General features: G+C 48.7%; 1 protein-coding gene across 3 annotated transcripts in view; it reads right to left on the minus strand.

The window, feature by feature from the left end:
- Positions 1-9,255: 9,255 nt before the first annotated feature.
- SBF2 (SET binding factor 2) overlaps positions 9,256-14,979 on the minus strand; it is a 474,770-nt gene continuing 469,046 nt past the window's right edge. For all 3 annotated transcript variants that reach the window (XM_035722821.1, XM_035722820.1, XM_035722819.1), the window contains 3 exons: positions 14,408-14,495; positions 12,025-12,156; positions 9,256-11,036 (listed from right to left, as the gene is read on the minus strand). In XM_035722821.1, the coding sequence (XP_035578714.1) occupies positions 10,938-11,036; positions 12,025-12,156; positions 14,408-14,495 (319 nt within the window). In that variant the 3' untranslated portion in view covers positions 9,256-10,937. The remainder of the gene's footprint in view (positions 11,037-12,024; positions 12,157-14,407; positions 14,496-14,979) is intronic.

Here is a 14,979-nt window from a genome sequence, read left to right on the forward strand (position 1 = left end):
TCGTCCAGCAGCTTCCAGCACTGGCCCCTTGAACCGCCCTTCTCCGTCCCTTGCAGGCACAGCATTCTTGGGTTGTTCTTGCATCTCCTCGGCCGCTCCTCGCCGCTCCCTCCGGGTCCACCCCGCACAGGCCACTCAGCATTAGTGTCCTTGGGCGCAGGCTGGCTCTCTTCTCTTCTCTGAACTCTCGCCTGTGGCACCCCTGTCCGCCTCTCAGCTTGGGTTACCATCTACTTTCCTGCCTCCCTAGTGAGCATTTCCAGCTCATTCCTCCCTGTATCCAAATGCTCACTAGGACATCTGAAAGGCACCTTAGCCTGTATGATCCAAGGCAAACTTGGGGCCCTTTCTCCTCCCCCACAGGGCTGCTCAGCCCCTGGTGCTCCGTGTCTCCCCAAGAGGCTTTGCAACTCAGGAAACTAAGGGGCCCCAGACACCTCTCCCGGCAGCCTCCATGGCCAGGCTAACACTGCCTCCGCCCCCCCCCCCCCCTTTTCCTGTTGCCTCCATAGCTCTGGGCTCTGCCCAGTTCTTCACATCTTCACTGCCCCTTCCTAATCCTAAGCACCACCACTCATCCGCTGGACCACAACAGCCCCTTATGTGGTCTCTCCACATCCCCTTCCCACTTGTCTCCCTCCAAGCCATTTTCCATGTTGTAGGCACTCTGCACATGGGCTCTGCCTGAAGCCTCAGACATGGGGACACCAGTCTTCTAGAGAGAGTAGGGCCTGCTGAGGGTCACGGCAGGGCTGGAGTTCCCAGGGCAGGAAAGCCAACCGTCATGAAGGCTGGAGGTTTGAGACAGAGCTCACCCAGGCCTCCTTGGGAATGGAGAGGAGGCTCTGAAATTTGCAGTATCGGGTTTCAGAAAACACGGGGTCAGGGTCAGCAGAGCAGCTGGTAGTGGGGAAGGCCAGGCCCAGCTAATTTCCTGTCAGAATGGCCCAGAGGCCCCAGCCCCTCTCTGGGCTGGCCACAGGGGAGGAGATGCCGGGAATGGCTCACATTCCTCTGGCTGGGGCTGCACTGAACCTCGAACCTCGGGGGACCTGTGGGGAGTGAGGAGGTGGATCTCCGAGGCCAGAGTCGGGGGCTCTCTGCAGGGACCAGGCATCTGGTGTCCAACCCTTCAGCTGGGATGGGGCCAGACACTGGAGAGCAGATGCAGAAAGAGCGTCACAGCTGCTGAAGCTTTGGGGTAAATGAGCCCAGCCTCACATTTCAGATGAGGAAACAGGCTCAGACAGGACCAGCTCTCACCAGGATCACATGAGCGTCCCTGTTCTAAGCCCTGAACTCTTATTTCTTCAGGCCAGGCGTGCATTTCCTGGAAGGCCCAGCTTTGCTGAGCTGTGTGACAGTGGGGGATGAGCTGGGCTAGGCCTGTGCTCTTCTTGGCAGGGAGGCAGGAACCCTCGCTTCCAGACAGGGATATATGCTTCTCAGGTGGTCTGTGGGGTGCACGGCCTGTGTGGAGAGAATGTAAGGGTGCTGAGTCAGCTTTGGGCCCCTCTGTCCTCTCCTGGAGGCCCTAGCTCATTCCCCCCGCAGAGGAAACCTGACGTCCTGGTCAAGTCCCCAGGAGGGTGACGTCATGGCAGTGTGCTCCTGGCCTTGGATGGCCTCTAAGTGGCCTGGCCTGGCTGGGTGAGAGGTGGAGGTCACGGGTCCCCGCTAATCTCCTTTCTCTGGTGCCAGGACTGGCCTGGTTGAAGGATGATGCCTGGGGAGGGTGAGAGTGGGGCACAGTCACTCAGGCCTGGCTTCCAGCCCGTCTCCATCAGACACTACCGGCCGACGTGGGCATCTGACCTCTCTCTCCAAAGCAGGGAGCCCTCAGCTGCAGAGCAGAATGGCTACTCGATTTCTCTCCATCAAGTCGCACCATGTGTCTGTGACTTGGGCAGGAGGCCGCCTGCCTGACGCTGTGGGACACAAGCCCTCCCAGAGCCTGGCAGCGCTGCCCCCTACCCCCTCTCCGGCAGGGCCTCTGCGGAAGTGTGCGGCCTGCCCGTGGAGCCAGGGCCCAGGCTTCTGCTGTCTGCCCGGCCGTCTTTCCTCCACGGGACTCGGAGGCTGTGGCCGATTTCAGGTCCCTCTCCCCTCTCTCCCCACTGTCCCCAGCAGGTAGGCCCCTCTACACATGCCACCTCGGGAACGTCTCTCCAGCCCCGCTGCCTGCCTTCTCAGATCTGAACAACCACAATAGCCCCGGCTGCCCCCCCGCCCCCCCGCCTTCCCAGTCCCCCTGCGCATCTTCACCAGGGAGGGCTTTCTAAACACATGTCCCGTCCTGGCTTAACTGCCTTTCCTCGCCCTCCTCCCCTTCCCCTTTGCCCAGCTAGCTCCTTCTTGTCCTAAGACTTAGCCTCCATGTCATGTATTCAGGTGTTAACCTGAAAATAAAGAGCCACAACAAGAGGCAAACGAGTGTGTATTTGGGACCCAGGAATTGCAGTGTGGGGGGCACAGACTCTGGCTGTAACCAGAGAAGTGTCCTGCCTTCGGGTGACAGCAAGGGGCTCCACCAGAGAGAGGAAGGGAGGGATTCCGTGACTCGGTGCTGCCAGACCGCACCGCTGTGGGGTGTGCACTGGTTGACTATTGGGTTAACAAATGGAACTATTCCTGGTATGCTTTAGTGACCTGCTCTGTCTTCCCGAAGCCCACAGCCAAGAGTTTTATGGCCGGGAGGCCTGCTGTCCTGTTGACTTTGTGGACGATTGCTTCAAACAACAGGTGCGTTGCCCGGGTCAAACACGGGCAGGTGAGGCGGATTCTCCCGACTCTGTTTTCAAATGACTCCAGTCACGTCAGTCTTTCACGCTGGGAGGTCTTCTCTGATGCCCCGGGGCTGGGCTAGGGTCTCCTCCCATTTTTCTGCCGGCCCCTAGCTGTCCCCACCTGGTCACGGTTCTGATTACGCTGCACAGCTGACCTTGCAGGTATGCGTAATGGCTTCTTTGACTTGGGGTCCAAAGTAGTCTCGGAACAGGTATTGGCACAGCAAGTACCAATAAATGTACTGACTGACTGAATAATGGGACCCTCTGTGGTTTTGGGTGACTGCCCTGTTCATGGTAGGCTCCATCCCACAGTGGGAGGTTTGGGGGAAATGTGCACCCGGTCAGGCTTGCCCTGGCACCTCGCCTACTAAAGGCCCTGCAGTGAAATGACCTCCAGCTGCCTCCCACTGGTGAGGCCTCTAGTGATGGGGTCACAGCAGGGACGCCCAACCCCACCTGCCAAACTCAGCTGCCCCTAGGAAATGTGGATGTTGAGAGAGGTCACCAGAAACAGGTGGACTGTAGGTGACAGGTGGGCCTGTGTCACTAGAGTGGGCATGCGTGCAAGAGTACATGTGTGAACAGGCATGCCCTCATCTCGTCTGTGGTGACATGGCTAAGCGCACCAAGAAGGGCAGGACTGCTGCTAAATGTGGGATCTGTTGTGGTGCCTCCCTCAGGAAAATGGTGAGGAAAGCTGAAATAAGCCAGCATGCCAAGTACACCTGCTCCTCCTGCGGCAAAACCAAGATAAAGAGATGAGCTGTGGGGATCTGGCACGGGGTTCGTGCATGAAAACCTAAAACAGGTGGTGCCTGGACCCACAGAACCATTCCTGCCATCACAGTAAAGTCTGCCATCTGAAGACTGAGGAGTTGAAAGACCAGTAGAAGCTCCACCATTTGAAACATCGCTAGCCTATAATAAAGGGGTTAACTTATATAACAAAATAAAAAACCCCAGATTTATTATCTTACGGTTCTGAAGGTCTGAAGTCCAAATGGGTCTCACTGGGCAAACCTCCAGGTGTTCGCATGGCTGCATTCCTTCTGGAGGCTTTAAGGGAGGATGTTTTCTTGCCTTTTCCAGCTTCCAGAGGCTGCCCACATTCCTTGGCCCCTTCCATCTTCAAAGCCTGCAGTGACTGGCCAAGTCTCTTGCGTTGTGTCTCTCTGCCACTCACTTCCGCCTCCTTCCTCCACTTAACAAGGACGCTTGTGATGACGCTGGGCGTGTCAGGAAGATCTCTTGAGGTCAGCTGATTCCTGCAGCCTTATTTTCATCTGCAACCTTAATTCTCCTTTGCCACATCAGGTAGCTTGTTCACAAATTCTGGGGATGTGGCCGTGGATGTGTTCGGGGGTGGTGGGCATTATTCTGCACACCACAGATGGTCTGTCTCTTTCTGACTCTTTGGGCATGTCTGTCTCTTACTCATCCAGAGACTCCTTGGGACCCAGCCTGTGCTAGGTGTTTATTACATATTTGAATAAATCTGATTCAAATGATATACTGAGAATTCATTTGTGCTGGGTACTTTCATACATATCATCACAACTTCTATTCCCATTTTATAGGTGAGGAAAATAAGGCTAGAGAAGTTAGGCCAAAAAAGCTAGTATGTGACAGAGCTGGGAGCTTTCGTATATACTGCCGTCAGGTGGGAAATGCAGACACCTTTGTTCCTTTGGGTCTAGAGCTCCAATGGAGAGAAACCCCTAGAACTTGGGTGGTGGCCATGAAAATGCACCTCTCAGATTTTAGACTGGCCCCCGTGGCTGCGCTCTGATATCCTCAGGGTTTGTGCTGAGGCCCACAGGCTGCTCTTGGCCAATGACTAAGGTGGGTTCCTTCTTGGGAGATACAAGGTTTCTCTGACAGGTGGTCTTGGCACAAGGGCTCCCCGTTGGCCTTGCTCCTTTTAGATCCAAACTGCAGCCTCACACTCTTCCATTCCACCTTCCATCCTTCTGTCTCTTGTTCACAGAGGTCAAACCTATATCCCAACCTGCCTGCGAACTGTGCCCTGCTCATCTTCCCTCACGGGCGTTCCCCCGCCCCCGTCAGTCTTTTGCACATAGCGAGTCCTGTCTTTGTAGAAGGACCAGGACTCCCACAAGTGGTCTGAGGAAACAGTGGCAAGATGGGGGTCTGGGACTGTCCCAGGGGATGGCCAAGAGGATGCCATCCTGGTTGATGGGGCCCCAGACAGTCCCTAGAGCAAGGCAGTGGCTCAAATGCTAAAGAGTTCACACTGGTGAGGACCCGGGGAAACTTCCTAGGGGAGGGGGATGTGATGGTAGGTGTGATCATCCAGGCATTTAAAAAAATAAGGCGGGGGGGGGCGTGGAACAGTGCCCCCAAACTGGCTGGTTGCCATGAGTGCAGGCTGATGGTCTGCAGAAGGACCACCGGCCACAGACAAGCAGTTGCTGGGCAAGTGTGCCAGCCTGCAAGCCTCCATGGAAGTTGACGAAGAAGCGCTTATCTCTGGCAGTGCAGATCAGACATAGCTGAGTGGCAGGCTGAAGATAAGAGTTGCACAGATAAGTATGAATGCTCAGCCTAGGTAGTTATGTGAAGGTCAGGCCCCGGTGGGGAAAGTCCGGAACCCTGCAACACGAGATAAAGACATCAGGATGGATGCCCCGGAGGATGCGGGTACTGCAGCCTTCCTGACCCTCTAGGCTTACAGAGTTGGCCCCCCCTCCTCCTAAGAGCCAGCACCTCTGCTGTGCTGACGGATGCCACAGAGGCCTCACCCCTGCCGGGCAACTGGTACCTTCTCGGGAGTGGCCCCCACTTTCTCCCCTGCTAGCCAAGGACCGTAATTAGGGTTGAATTCCAGAATAATCCTGCTGGGAACATACTGGGCCTGCTAATGAAGGAAAGAGAGTATACATGAAAGAAGAGTAACTACCACAGACAGATACTGGCAGGAGCCAGAGGAATGCTCCTGGGATTGGATTTTGGGAACGCTTGATTACGGGGGCTGGAATGTAAGACTGGATAAGCAAGAATTCATGGATTTGGGGGCACTTTCTTGAGATACAGATTTAATACCCTGGATGGGACACAAGGCAGTAGGGCAGATTCTGCTGGGGGTGGCTCTTAGAAGTCTGGAAAAAGCAGTAGCCAAACACTCAGTGAAATGGAAATACCCGAGTTTTCCTGGCAGATGGTAAAGAAGAAATAAAAGAAGCTGGCAGAAGTGGGTGTGCTGGAATGGATATATTATGTAAGGCCAGTAATGGCGGAGGGGTAGGCAAGGGGGCTCAACCTACAGAAAGTTGTGGAGAAGGCACATGGAGCATGGTGTCCCTAGGGGCAAACCGGCAGCCAGTAAGGCTCTGCCTAATAACTACAATGAAAAAAGCAGACAGGAATGGAGGTGCAGGGAGCAGGCACAATGGAAAGCCTTGGTCTCCTGCTCAGTTCCCAGGCCTGAACCAATTTGCAGATCTGGAACCCGTAGTCCAAAGAGAGACCAGGGGTCTAGGAGGAAGGACCCTGCAAAAGTGCAACAAGCATGTACGGTGATTCCTGAAGTTTTCTCCCAGAGAAAACTGTTTATTTGGCCGACTGTTCACTAGAGAAAAGGGACTAGTAGACACCGGAGTTTTAATTGACATGAGCATCTGAGACTCAAAGCATTGTCATGGGCCCTTTTTCAGAACAGGGCCCCTGGAGGTCAGGGAAGAGGGGAGTCACAGCTAAGGTCTGGCTGGGTCTGAAGCTGTCACCAGTCCCTTGTACCTGAGTGCTTAGTCAGAACTCATGTGCTCTGACAGGGGCAGTAACCCCCACATCAGGTCACTGGCTTACTGCGTGGGAGCAATCATAGCAGGGAAAGCCAAGTGCAAGCTTCTGAAACTGCTCTCTCCCAGCTCCCTTGCCTTGCCCCAAATAGTAAATAAAAAAATCTCATACCAGGGGATATGGTAGAAAGTAATGCCACCATTAACAACTTCAAGGATGAAGGGGGTGGTGGTCCCTACTCTTTCTCCATTTAAGTCACCCATCTGACCTCTGCATAAATCCGATGGATCCCAGACAAGGACTAGCTGGACTGCCTCTGGCTGCACCAAGGAGGAGCCGTGCTCGCCGATGCTGTGCCAGGCATGGGATCACTGCTAGAGCAGATTAGTAAGGCCGTAGGTATGTGGTCTGCAGTCATTTGGTCAATGTGTTCTTTTCCATTCCAATTAGAAAAGGGGATCAGAAACAGTTCATAATCACATGGGATAGACAACAATATTCATTTACAGTTTTGCCTCAGGGTTGTGTAAACTGCCTTGCCCTCTGTCTTAATGTCATCTCAAGAGATCAGGGCCATGTGGATATCCCACAGAACATCACACTGATCCATTACATCAATGACCCTGTGCTGATCAGGCAGGATGAGTAAGAGATGTCCTATGCTGGAGGCCATGGTGCAGTTACACACACTCCAGAGTGGAGCACAGAAAACCGATGAAGATTTAAGGACCTGCCCCTTTAATGAAGTTTTTAAGGGGTTCAGTGGCCAGTGAAAGAAAGTGAAAGTAAAGAATAAGAGAAATTGTTGTATCTTGTATCTCTTGTTGCTGTGAGGAAAGCACAGTGTCTTTGGGCTTACAGACAACACAGTATTCTGGGTGAAGTGTAGAGCTGCCGGCTGCAGGTGGGTCCCACAACAGAAGGCTCTGCAACAGGGCCAGGCTACCGTGCCTGGGAGCTGGAGGTGTTGGGAGTGTCGGCAATGGGGACAGGGAAAGATGTAGTATAGAGCTCATGGCAAGTGCCAGTGGGAGAATCCCGAAGCAGGCCCCTGCGAGGCCACAGCAGGGCCACACTATCAGCAACAGCGAATTACACACCTGAGAAACAGTTTCTAGCATGTTACCAGGCTCTGGTAGAGACAGAACACTTGACCACTGTACACCAAGAGGGACATCTGAAACTGTCCATTATGATTTGGGTTCTGTTGGATGCATCACGTACTAAAAACGGATGGGCCTGGCAGCAGTCCATAAGATGGAAATACTATCTCTGGGATTGAGCCTGAGTGGGGCTAAGGGAAATGAGTAAACTGCCTGAGAATATAGCATTAATAATTTTTTGGATTGATTACATGTTGAAATAATATTTTTGATATACTGGGTTAAGTAAAATATATCAAAAATAAGATGAAATGTTATTAAAATCAATTCCATCTATTTCTTTTTACTTTAAAAAAGATACATTATATGGCTTGCATTATGTATCTATTTGACAGTGCTGCTCGAAGCCCTCTCTCTTCATCAATACTGCCTTATTCTTTGCTTAATTCATAGCTCCAGTTGCTGTTGCTCGTTATCAGCTTGACATTGTTCAGAAATTCTTTATGGGATGATGGGGTTACTTAATAACTCTTAAGAGAACCCCCAATGAAATATCTAGAAATGTCAATTTCTGTTGAGAAGCAAATGTACCGGGCCATTAACAGTTTAAGCTCTAGCTCTGGAATGGAGGCCACTGGGCGGAGGGCTTTGGAAGTGAGACTAAAGAACTTGGGCTCAGGGTTTGGGGAGCGGGACCTGTATAATGCGCTTTCAAGATCTGCATCTTTCAAGAGCCCAGCCATAGAAAGGCTTTGTCACAAGCGCCATAGGTGAGGGGTGGTGGCGGATAGGCTTCTTACAAGGGGCCAGGCCATAGTCTTTCTTCCTTGGAATCCAGTGCATTTCTCCCCCTCACAGCTAAGACCTGAGGAATGAAGGGCATCTGGATATTCTTGTGCTCAACCCCCAATCTCAGTGGTTTCCCTTATGATTGAATTTCAGGGACACAGCTATTTGAGGGGCGGGGGCAGAATCCTGGGACCAATGAAGGCTGAGGGCCCCCGCCTGGATCACCTGAGCCTCTAGACTGAGGGAATCTGGAGGCTCCGGGGGCCCATTCTGCCTGGCTCAGAGAGGGCTCCTGGATATCAAAAGACTTAGCGGTTCAGCCCTGAGTGAGAAGCGGCATTCTGTTGGCTCCATGTGGAGATGTAGCTACAGTCCCCAAGGTGAACTGAAGGCTTTAACTAGAAGAAGCGTTGTCCAGAACTGAAATCACCGATCCTTCATTTGTGCTAACGATTTCCTGGAACGGAAAAGCCAGCCACCCGACTAGAGTTCAGATTATCCTGCCTAAAATTCTCACAAATTGCCACATACCATAGGTGGCAAACCTGTGACCCAGAAGACATAAAGGACTCCACCAATTTCACACCGCTCATGAGAGACACAGGGCGGGAAGAGCAGCTTCAGGTCTCTTACCTAAACTCGGCGGCAGTGTGTCCAGAGCCCCGAAGCTCAGGCCAGCGTGTCCAGTGTGTCTGCTGACCTTGTAAGCAAGGCACGGAATGGGCCGTTTCACCCTTGAACTTTTAGTCTCATATATAAATCCTGAATGTTGCCTTCTGAGTACTGTGTACTACAGTGTGAGTTTTATTTCACAGCAAATGAGGATGCTTTTTCTTAAGAAATAAATTTAATTCAAGGTGGTTAGTGAATGTAAGGCATGTAACACCTTTACGAAAGTTAAAAGAATCCAGTTATAAAAGAAGCACTGTGTACAGTCTCAAATAGCTGAAGGTACAATGGGCTCCGTATTTTACAAAGTACAAAAATTATTTCATATACAAAGAAAAAATACAAATAATGTGCAAAAATCATTTTCACAGGTGGCAATTTATAAAATGAAAATGATAGAAAAATCCTTCATTCTTACTATTCCCCAATTTCTTATATATTAACACAGTTCTATTTCCTAGTGTGTAGATAATTTTAAATTTGAAAATCTGATTTATTTGTAATCTACAAAGACAAAGTGGTTTTTTAATTTTTAAAAAGGGAACTATTTTCATTACTGAAATCTTATGCATGAATCAGTTAATTTTATATTAAATTATAAGTAGGCTATCTGAAAAACAAGGATATAGAAATCATATATACATATTTTTGAAATATTAGTTTGGTATGTAACATATTAACATTCCACAACAACCATCTAGCTACCTCTGACTCCGGCTGGTGGCAGTGCCTGTAGGCAGAGAGCTCGCTGCCCCGCTTGCTGTGAACCAACAGCATTCCTCAGATCTTAAGCTGAACAAAGACAACATTATCCAAAGTAAAGAAAATCTACAAACAGTTCTTACTGTGCATGTGCAGAAGTGCCATCTGGGCATCGGATCGTGCCCCCATGCGGCCGCTGTCTACGCAGCCCGTCACAGGTATGATGCGCTCATGAACAGCCAGCTTCTGTCTTTCCAACATCTTCGCTTCTTTAAGAGTTCAGTGCAAGTGTTTAGTTGTGAGTTAGTGCATTCGGCTTTTTGCATGTTATTTTGTGTAAGAAGCTGTCAGGGAGCAGAAGAATACATAGGAACACAAAGTGCTGGATCCTCAGGGCACCTTTGGCCTAGAAAATTCAGTGTTTTGGAAGCAATATTTTCCTGCATTGGCCTGGTCATTGTTACATCATTCCCTGGACCATTTTTTTCCTTCAGGAGAATCCTGTGTGCACCCCCGCCTGCCCCTTGCCTGCCACTGAGCACTGAGGTTCTTGTTGTGATCCCCAGTGGCCAAGCAGGGGTTATGGAAGCACCTTTTGGCAGCACCAGAGAACTGAGCATCTCTAAGGTCAGGCAGTTAAGAGTAGGAGCTATTCTGCTGGGAAACCTCTTCCAGACAGAATGTAAGATCATCTTGGAGAGTTTTGATTTTTGCTTGTCAGAAAGGTCTCCAAGAAAATTATGACCTTGGGAAGAAAAAGGATCTAGTTTCATCAAGAAGGAGTCAAGTAAGTGGTAGCCATTTTGCCTAGGGGATAGATGACAGTTGGCTCAGGAAGCATTCTTCTGATCCCTAACCACTAAGACCCTGTTAGAACAACCTAGTGCAAGACACAGGGAGTGCCTGGGGCTCTCGGCCAGCCCTCTGTGACATATTCACTCAGGCTAAGCAGACACAGCAACTGCTCAAAGAGGGCACTGGGTAACACTGGGCGGGAGAACCTTAGGCCTGGGATGACTCTTTAGAACCAAACAGGAAGCTGTCAGCTCCTCAAGGATTCATGCACTTTGTTCTATCTGACAGCATGAGTCCTTCCTCCCTCTTCTGCTTGGGTTGACCATGGGCATCAGGCATCAGAGATACAGCTCTGGATCCTGTCCATCCACTGTTGGGCACTCTGTCCATCCTGGGCACAGAAGTTATACACACGTTTGCTGGTCTTGAGCTACAAAACCAAATGAAGAGAAGCACAGATGAAGGGCAGGCCTGTTCTATGGCTTTGGCTAAGTGTGCGAATCAATCCCAGTGAACTTCCCTTTCCATATCGCCCCAGAACCTCTGTGTTCTCGTTCCCCTCCAGTACCATACTGTCATTACCTTTACAGTCACACTGTGGTTTTGGTCCCCAGAGTCACTGCAGATGTTATAAGAAGGCCATTGGCAGAAAAAGGAGACATGCTAGGAGAGCCTAACTTCACATTTTCCTGGGGCCTTCCTTGACTAAGGAAGAGGGTCAGGAATGGCTCTGGCCTCTCCCATGCACTGCACCAGTGCAGCAAATGTGCCGTGGAAGCTCCCTGTGCTCCTCAGGCAAGCCTGAGTGAGATTCATCCACACCATGAGGAAGTTGGCTTCCCTGTTCCCTTTCCATCCCCTTCTCTAAAGGCTTCAGTTGGGGCCCCCCTGGAAGCCGAGACTCAGGGAAGTGGCCTGATAGCTCGAACAGAGCCCTTGAGGATGACTGTGCTCTTTATGAAGCCCTGCTTGGCTATGGGAACTAGATAAGAACCCTATCATGTGGCCCATAAAATGCCCCAAGGCTCACCTAAGGGCAAATAGTCACCATGTATGACTAAGGACAATTTTTATGGACCAGTGGATCTAAAGGGAAGTAGCATCTGCTCTTGACAGTAGGTAGTAAGTACAATAACTAACAATACTTAACAGGGAATTCATCTGTCTCCATATGTGACTAGACACCCGCTGAAGAAGTCCTTTGTGCAAAGCCTTTTTGAGATATTTGAAAAGCGGGAAGAGGTCAGCTTTGGGCATCGAGTGCTGAGTTCAAGTTCTGTAGCAATTCCCGTAGCCAGGGGGTCTGCAACCTACCTGCTGTCACCATCAATTGCTCTGAGGCCCCATAATTCTTGGAGGTGGATGGATTGTAAGGAATCATGTACAGAGCCAGGAAAAGACAAGTAAGGTCAACTTACATCAAAGAAAGCCTTGTCACTCGTGTGCTTTGGGGCGCCCATGCTGGGGCCAGCAGGGACGACCATTTCTACTTCAGCCAGATCAATGTGGCCTTTGCAGCTTGTGTCCTCGCCTGAGTCATAGTATCGCAGCTAGAACCAAAAGGACACAGAAGGCGTGTAAGAGGCACAGAAAGGGAAAATGGCATGGCTTTTCAAAATGTATCTGAATACTTTCCTCTGTATCTTGCTACCTATGCCTGAAAGAATAAACAAGAAAATAAAAACACCGCTTGCTTCTTGGTGGCTGACAGAAAGGAGGAAAAAGACATATTTTTTTGAAATCTGAATGAATAAAAAGATGACATACTAAAAACCAAAATTAAATGTCAACTAACAATGGTAAGAAACATAGGTAACATATAAAAAACAGGTTTAGAATATATACAGAATTCCTAGAAATCGGTAAGAAAAAAATAAACAATCTAGTAGAAAAATGATAAAAAAAAATCTCAACAGGCAAGTCACAGGAGAAATGCAAATGACCTATAAACATCTGAAAAGATGAGCAACCTCGCTGATGAAAGAAAGGTGATGACATCAGTAAGATTTCACTTTTCACTTAGATTAAGAAATATTAAAAATGGCTGATAATATTCAGGTTGAATGTAAGGCACTAGGTATTCCCAAACATTGTTAGTGGGGATATAATTTGTTAGAAACCTTCTGGACTATAATTTGGCAACAGCAACTAAAATTTAAAGTGTTTATGCCTGGGGCGCCTGGGTGGCTCGGTTGGTTGAGTGTCTGCCTTTGGCTTAGGTCATGATCCCAGGGTCCTGGGATCGAGCCCCACATCCGGCTCCCTGCTCGGCGGGAAGCCTGCTTCTCTCCCTCCCTCTGCTGCTCCCATTGCTTCTGCTCTCTCTCAAATAAATAAATAAAAATAAATAAATAAGATGTTTATGCCTACTGATACATCCTTCTCACCTCTACAGAAACACTCCCACCAGCATGCACAGGCACACAGAAAGAGGTTTCCTTCAGCACTGTTTTTATTAGCTAAAAATGGAAAAGATGTATCTGTCTTTCAATGCAGTGTTTGTTAATTCAATGATGGTTGGCTAATTATATCAATAATATGGAATACTATAACTTTTCAAAAATGATAAGGAAGATCTTTATGAACTGGTAGGAAAATATGTTCAAGATATATTATATAAAAATATAAGTTGCCAGATAGCATGTAGATATAAAATGATTTTTGAAAAACACAATAAATAGCTCAACATTTGACTGAGTGGTTATTATGTGCCAGGACTGGATTTCACTCTCTAACTTACACAGTAGGAAAGTGTCTGGTGCCTCTGTCACTGCAGTTCTGGCCTCAGACTTTTCTCTGTCTCTCCAGTCAGGCGTGGGTATAAGTAGGTCTAAAACGGACCTAACATAAAATTTTCATGCTAAAGAAATCTAAAAGATTGGTAAAAATGCGAGTATAATTTGGTGTAATTATAAATTACAGAAAAATAATGACATTGTCCTATGTTATATCTAGTGGTTTAATGGAACTTGTCTCTAGAGCTTATTCTCTATGATTTCAGAGTCATTTTATTTTATTTTTAATTTTTATTTATTTATTTTATTTTTTATTATTTATTTTATTTTTTAAAGATTTTATTTATTTATTTGACAGAGAGAGAGAGAGAGCACAAGTAGGCAGAGCAGCAGGCAGAGGGAGGGGGAGAAGCAGGCTCCCTGCTGAGCAGAAGGCCCAATGCGGGGCTCGATCCCAGGACCCTGGGATCATGACCTGAGCAGAAGGCAGACACTCAACCAACTGAGCCACCCAGGCGCCCCTCAGAGTCGTTATTTTAAAGTACAATCTCCCCCCCAAAGGGCTTCCACTGCATATCTGTAAATAAATTCTCTATATTCTTCCACAAAGACTCTAACTTTTATGAAAAGCCCTGACCAGAGGGAAATGTGGTCCCCATCTGAGATCTTTATCTGGAAATGGTCTTCTAGGTGCAGGTCCTACCAGAACACTGTATAGGGGTACCAGTTTGTATCTTTCTTAACAGACTCCATTTTTTATTTTATATTTCATTTTAGATTTTATATATCTTATCTTATTTTAAAGTAGGCCCCATGTCCAGCGTGGAGCCCAATGCGGGGCTTGAACTCACAACCCTGCGATCAAGACTTGAGCTGAGATCAAGAGTTGGATATTTAACTGACTAAGCCACCCAAGTGACCCTCAACAGACTCTATTTTAGAAATGAATGTGTTGAGAATCAAACTGTGTACTCAGCCTCCAGGCTGACTGGTCAGTTATAAGGTACAGTAAGGCTGCAGTCTAGCCTAGAGAGGTGATTTCTGTAGACTCTGATAGTATTATTACCTGATGTTTTGTTACATCCAACACAAACCAACGGGGCTTCCAACCTTTCAGCAGAGCCCCTCTTTTATAAAGCGTTCCCTCGAAGGACCTAGAAGAAACGATGACAGGGCAGTTAATTTTGGTTTTTCATTTAAAAAGTGCTGTGAAGGGGATGTCTGTTGTTTTTGTCAAGCCTCTCTTTCCCTCGGATGGTCCAAAAAAAGCCAATCAGAATTGGCTCCAGAATCTTTTTTACTGGACCTTTAGGGGAAAGACTGCCTCTTTCTGCTGGAATTGCCAAACTTGTGAGGTCTGGAGCTCCCAGTAGCCATCTTTTGTGCCGCGTTGGGAATGATGCAACCCCTAGAGGAAAACAGAGCCAGCAAATGAACAGAAGCCTGAAGACAACTGTGTGAGAAACTGGCACATCCTTGGCCTTCCCAGTCTCTGTGAGTAAACCCCTTTTTGTTTCAGCGAGCACGAGCTGAACTTCTGACGGCCCCACTGCGAGACTGCTGACTGACACATACTCCCTCTAACGACCTAACAGGCATGAGATAATAATAACCAGGACTCAACCACAAATCGCTGTA

The sequence above is a fragment of the Zalophus californianus genome, chromosome 11 (assembly GCF_009762305.2).
Source record: "Zalophus californianus isolate mZalCal1 chromosome 11, mZalCal1.pri.v2, whole genome shotgun sequence".
NCBI classification, from domain to species: domain Eukaryota; kingdom Metazoa; phylum Chordata; class Mammalia; order Carnivora; family Otariidae; genus Zalophus; species Zalophus californianus.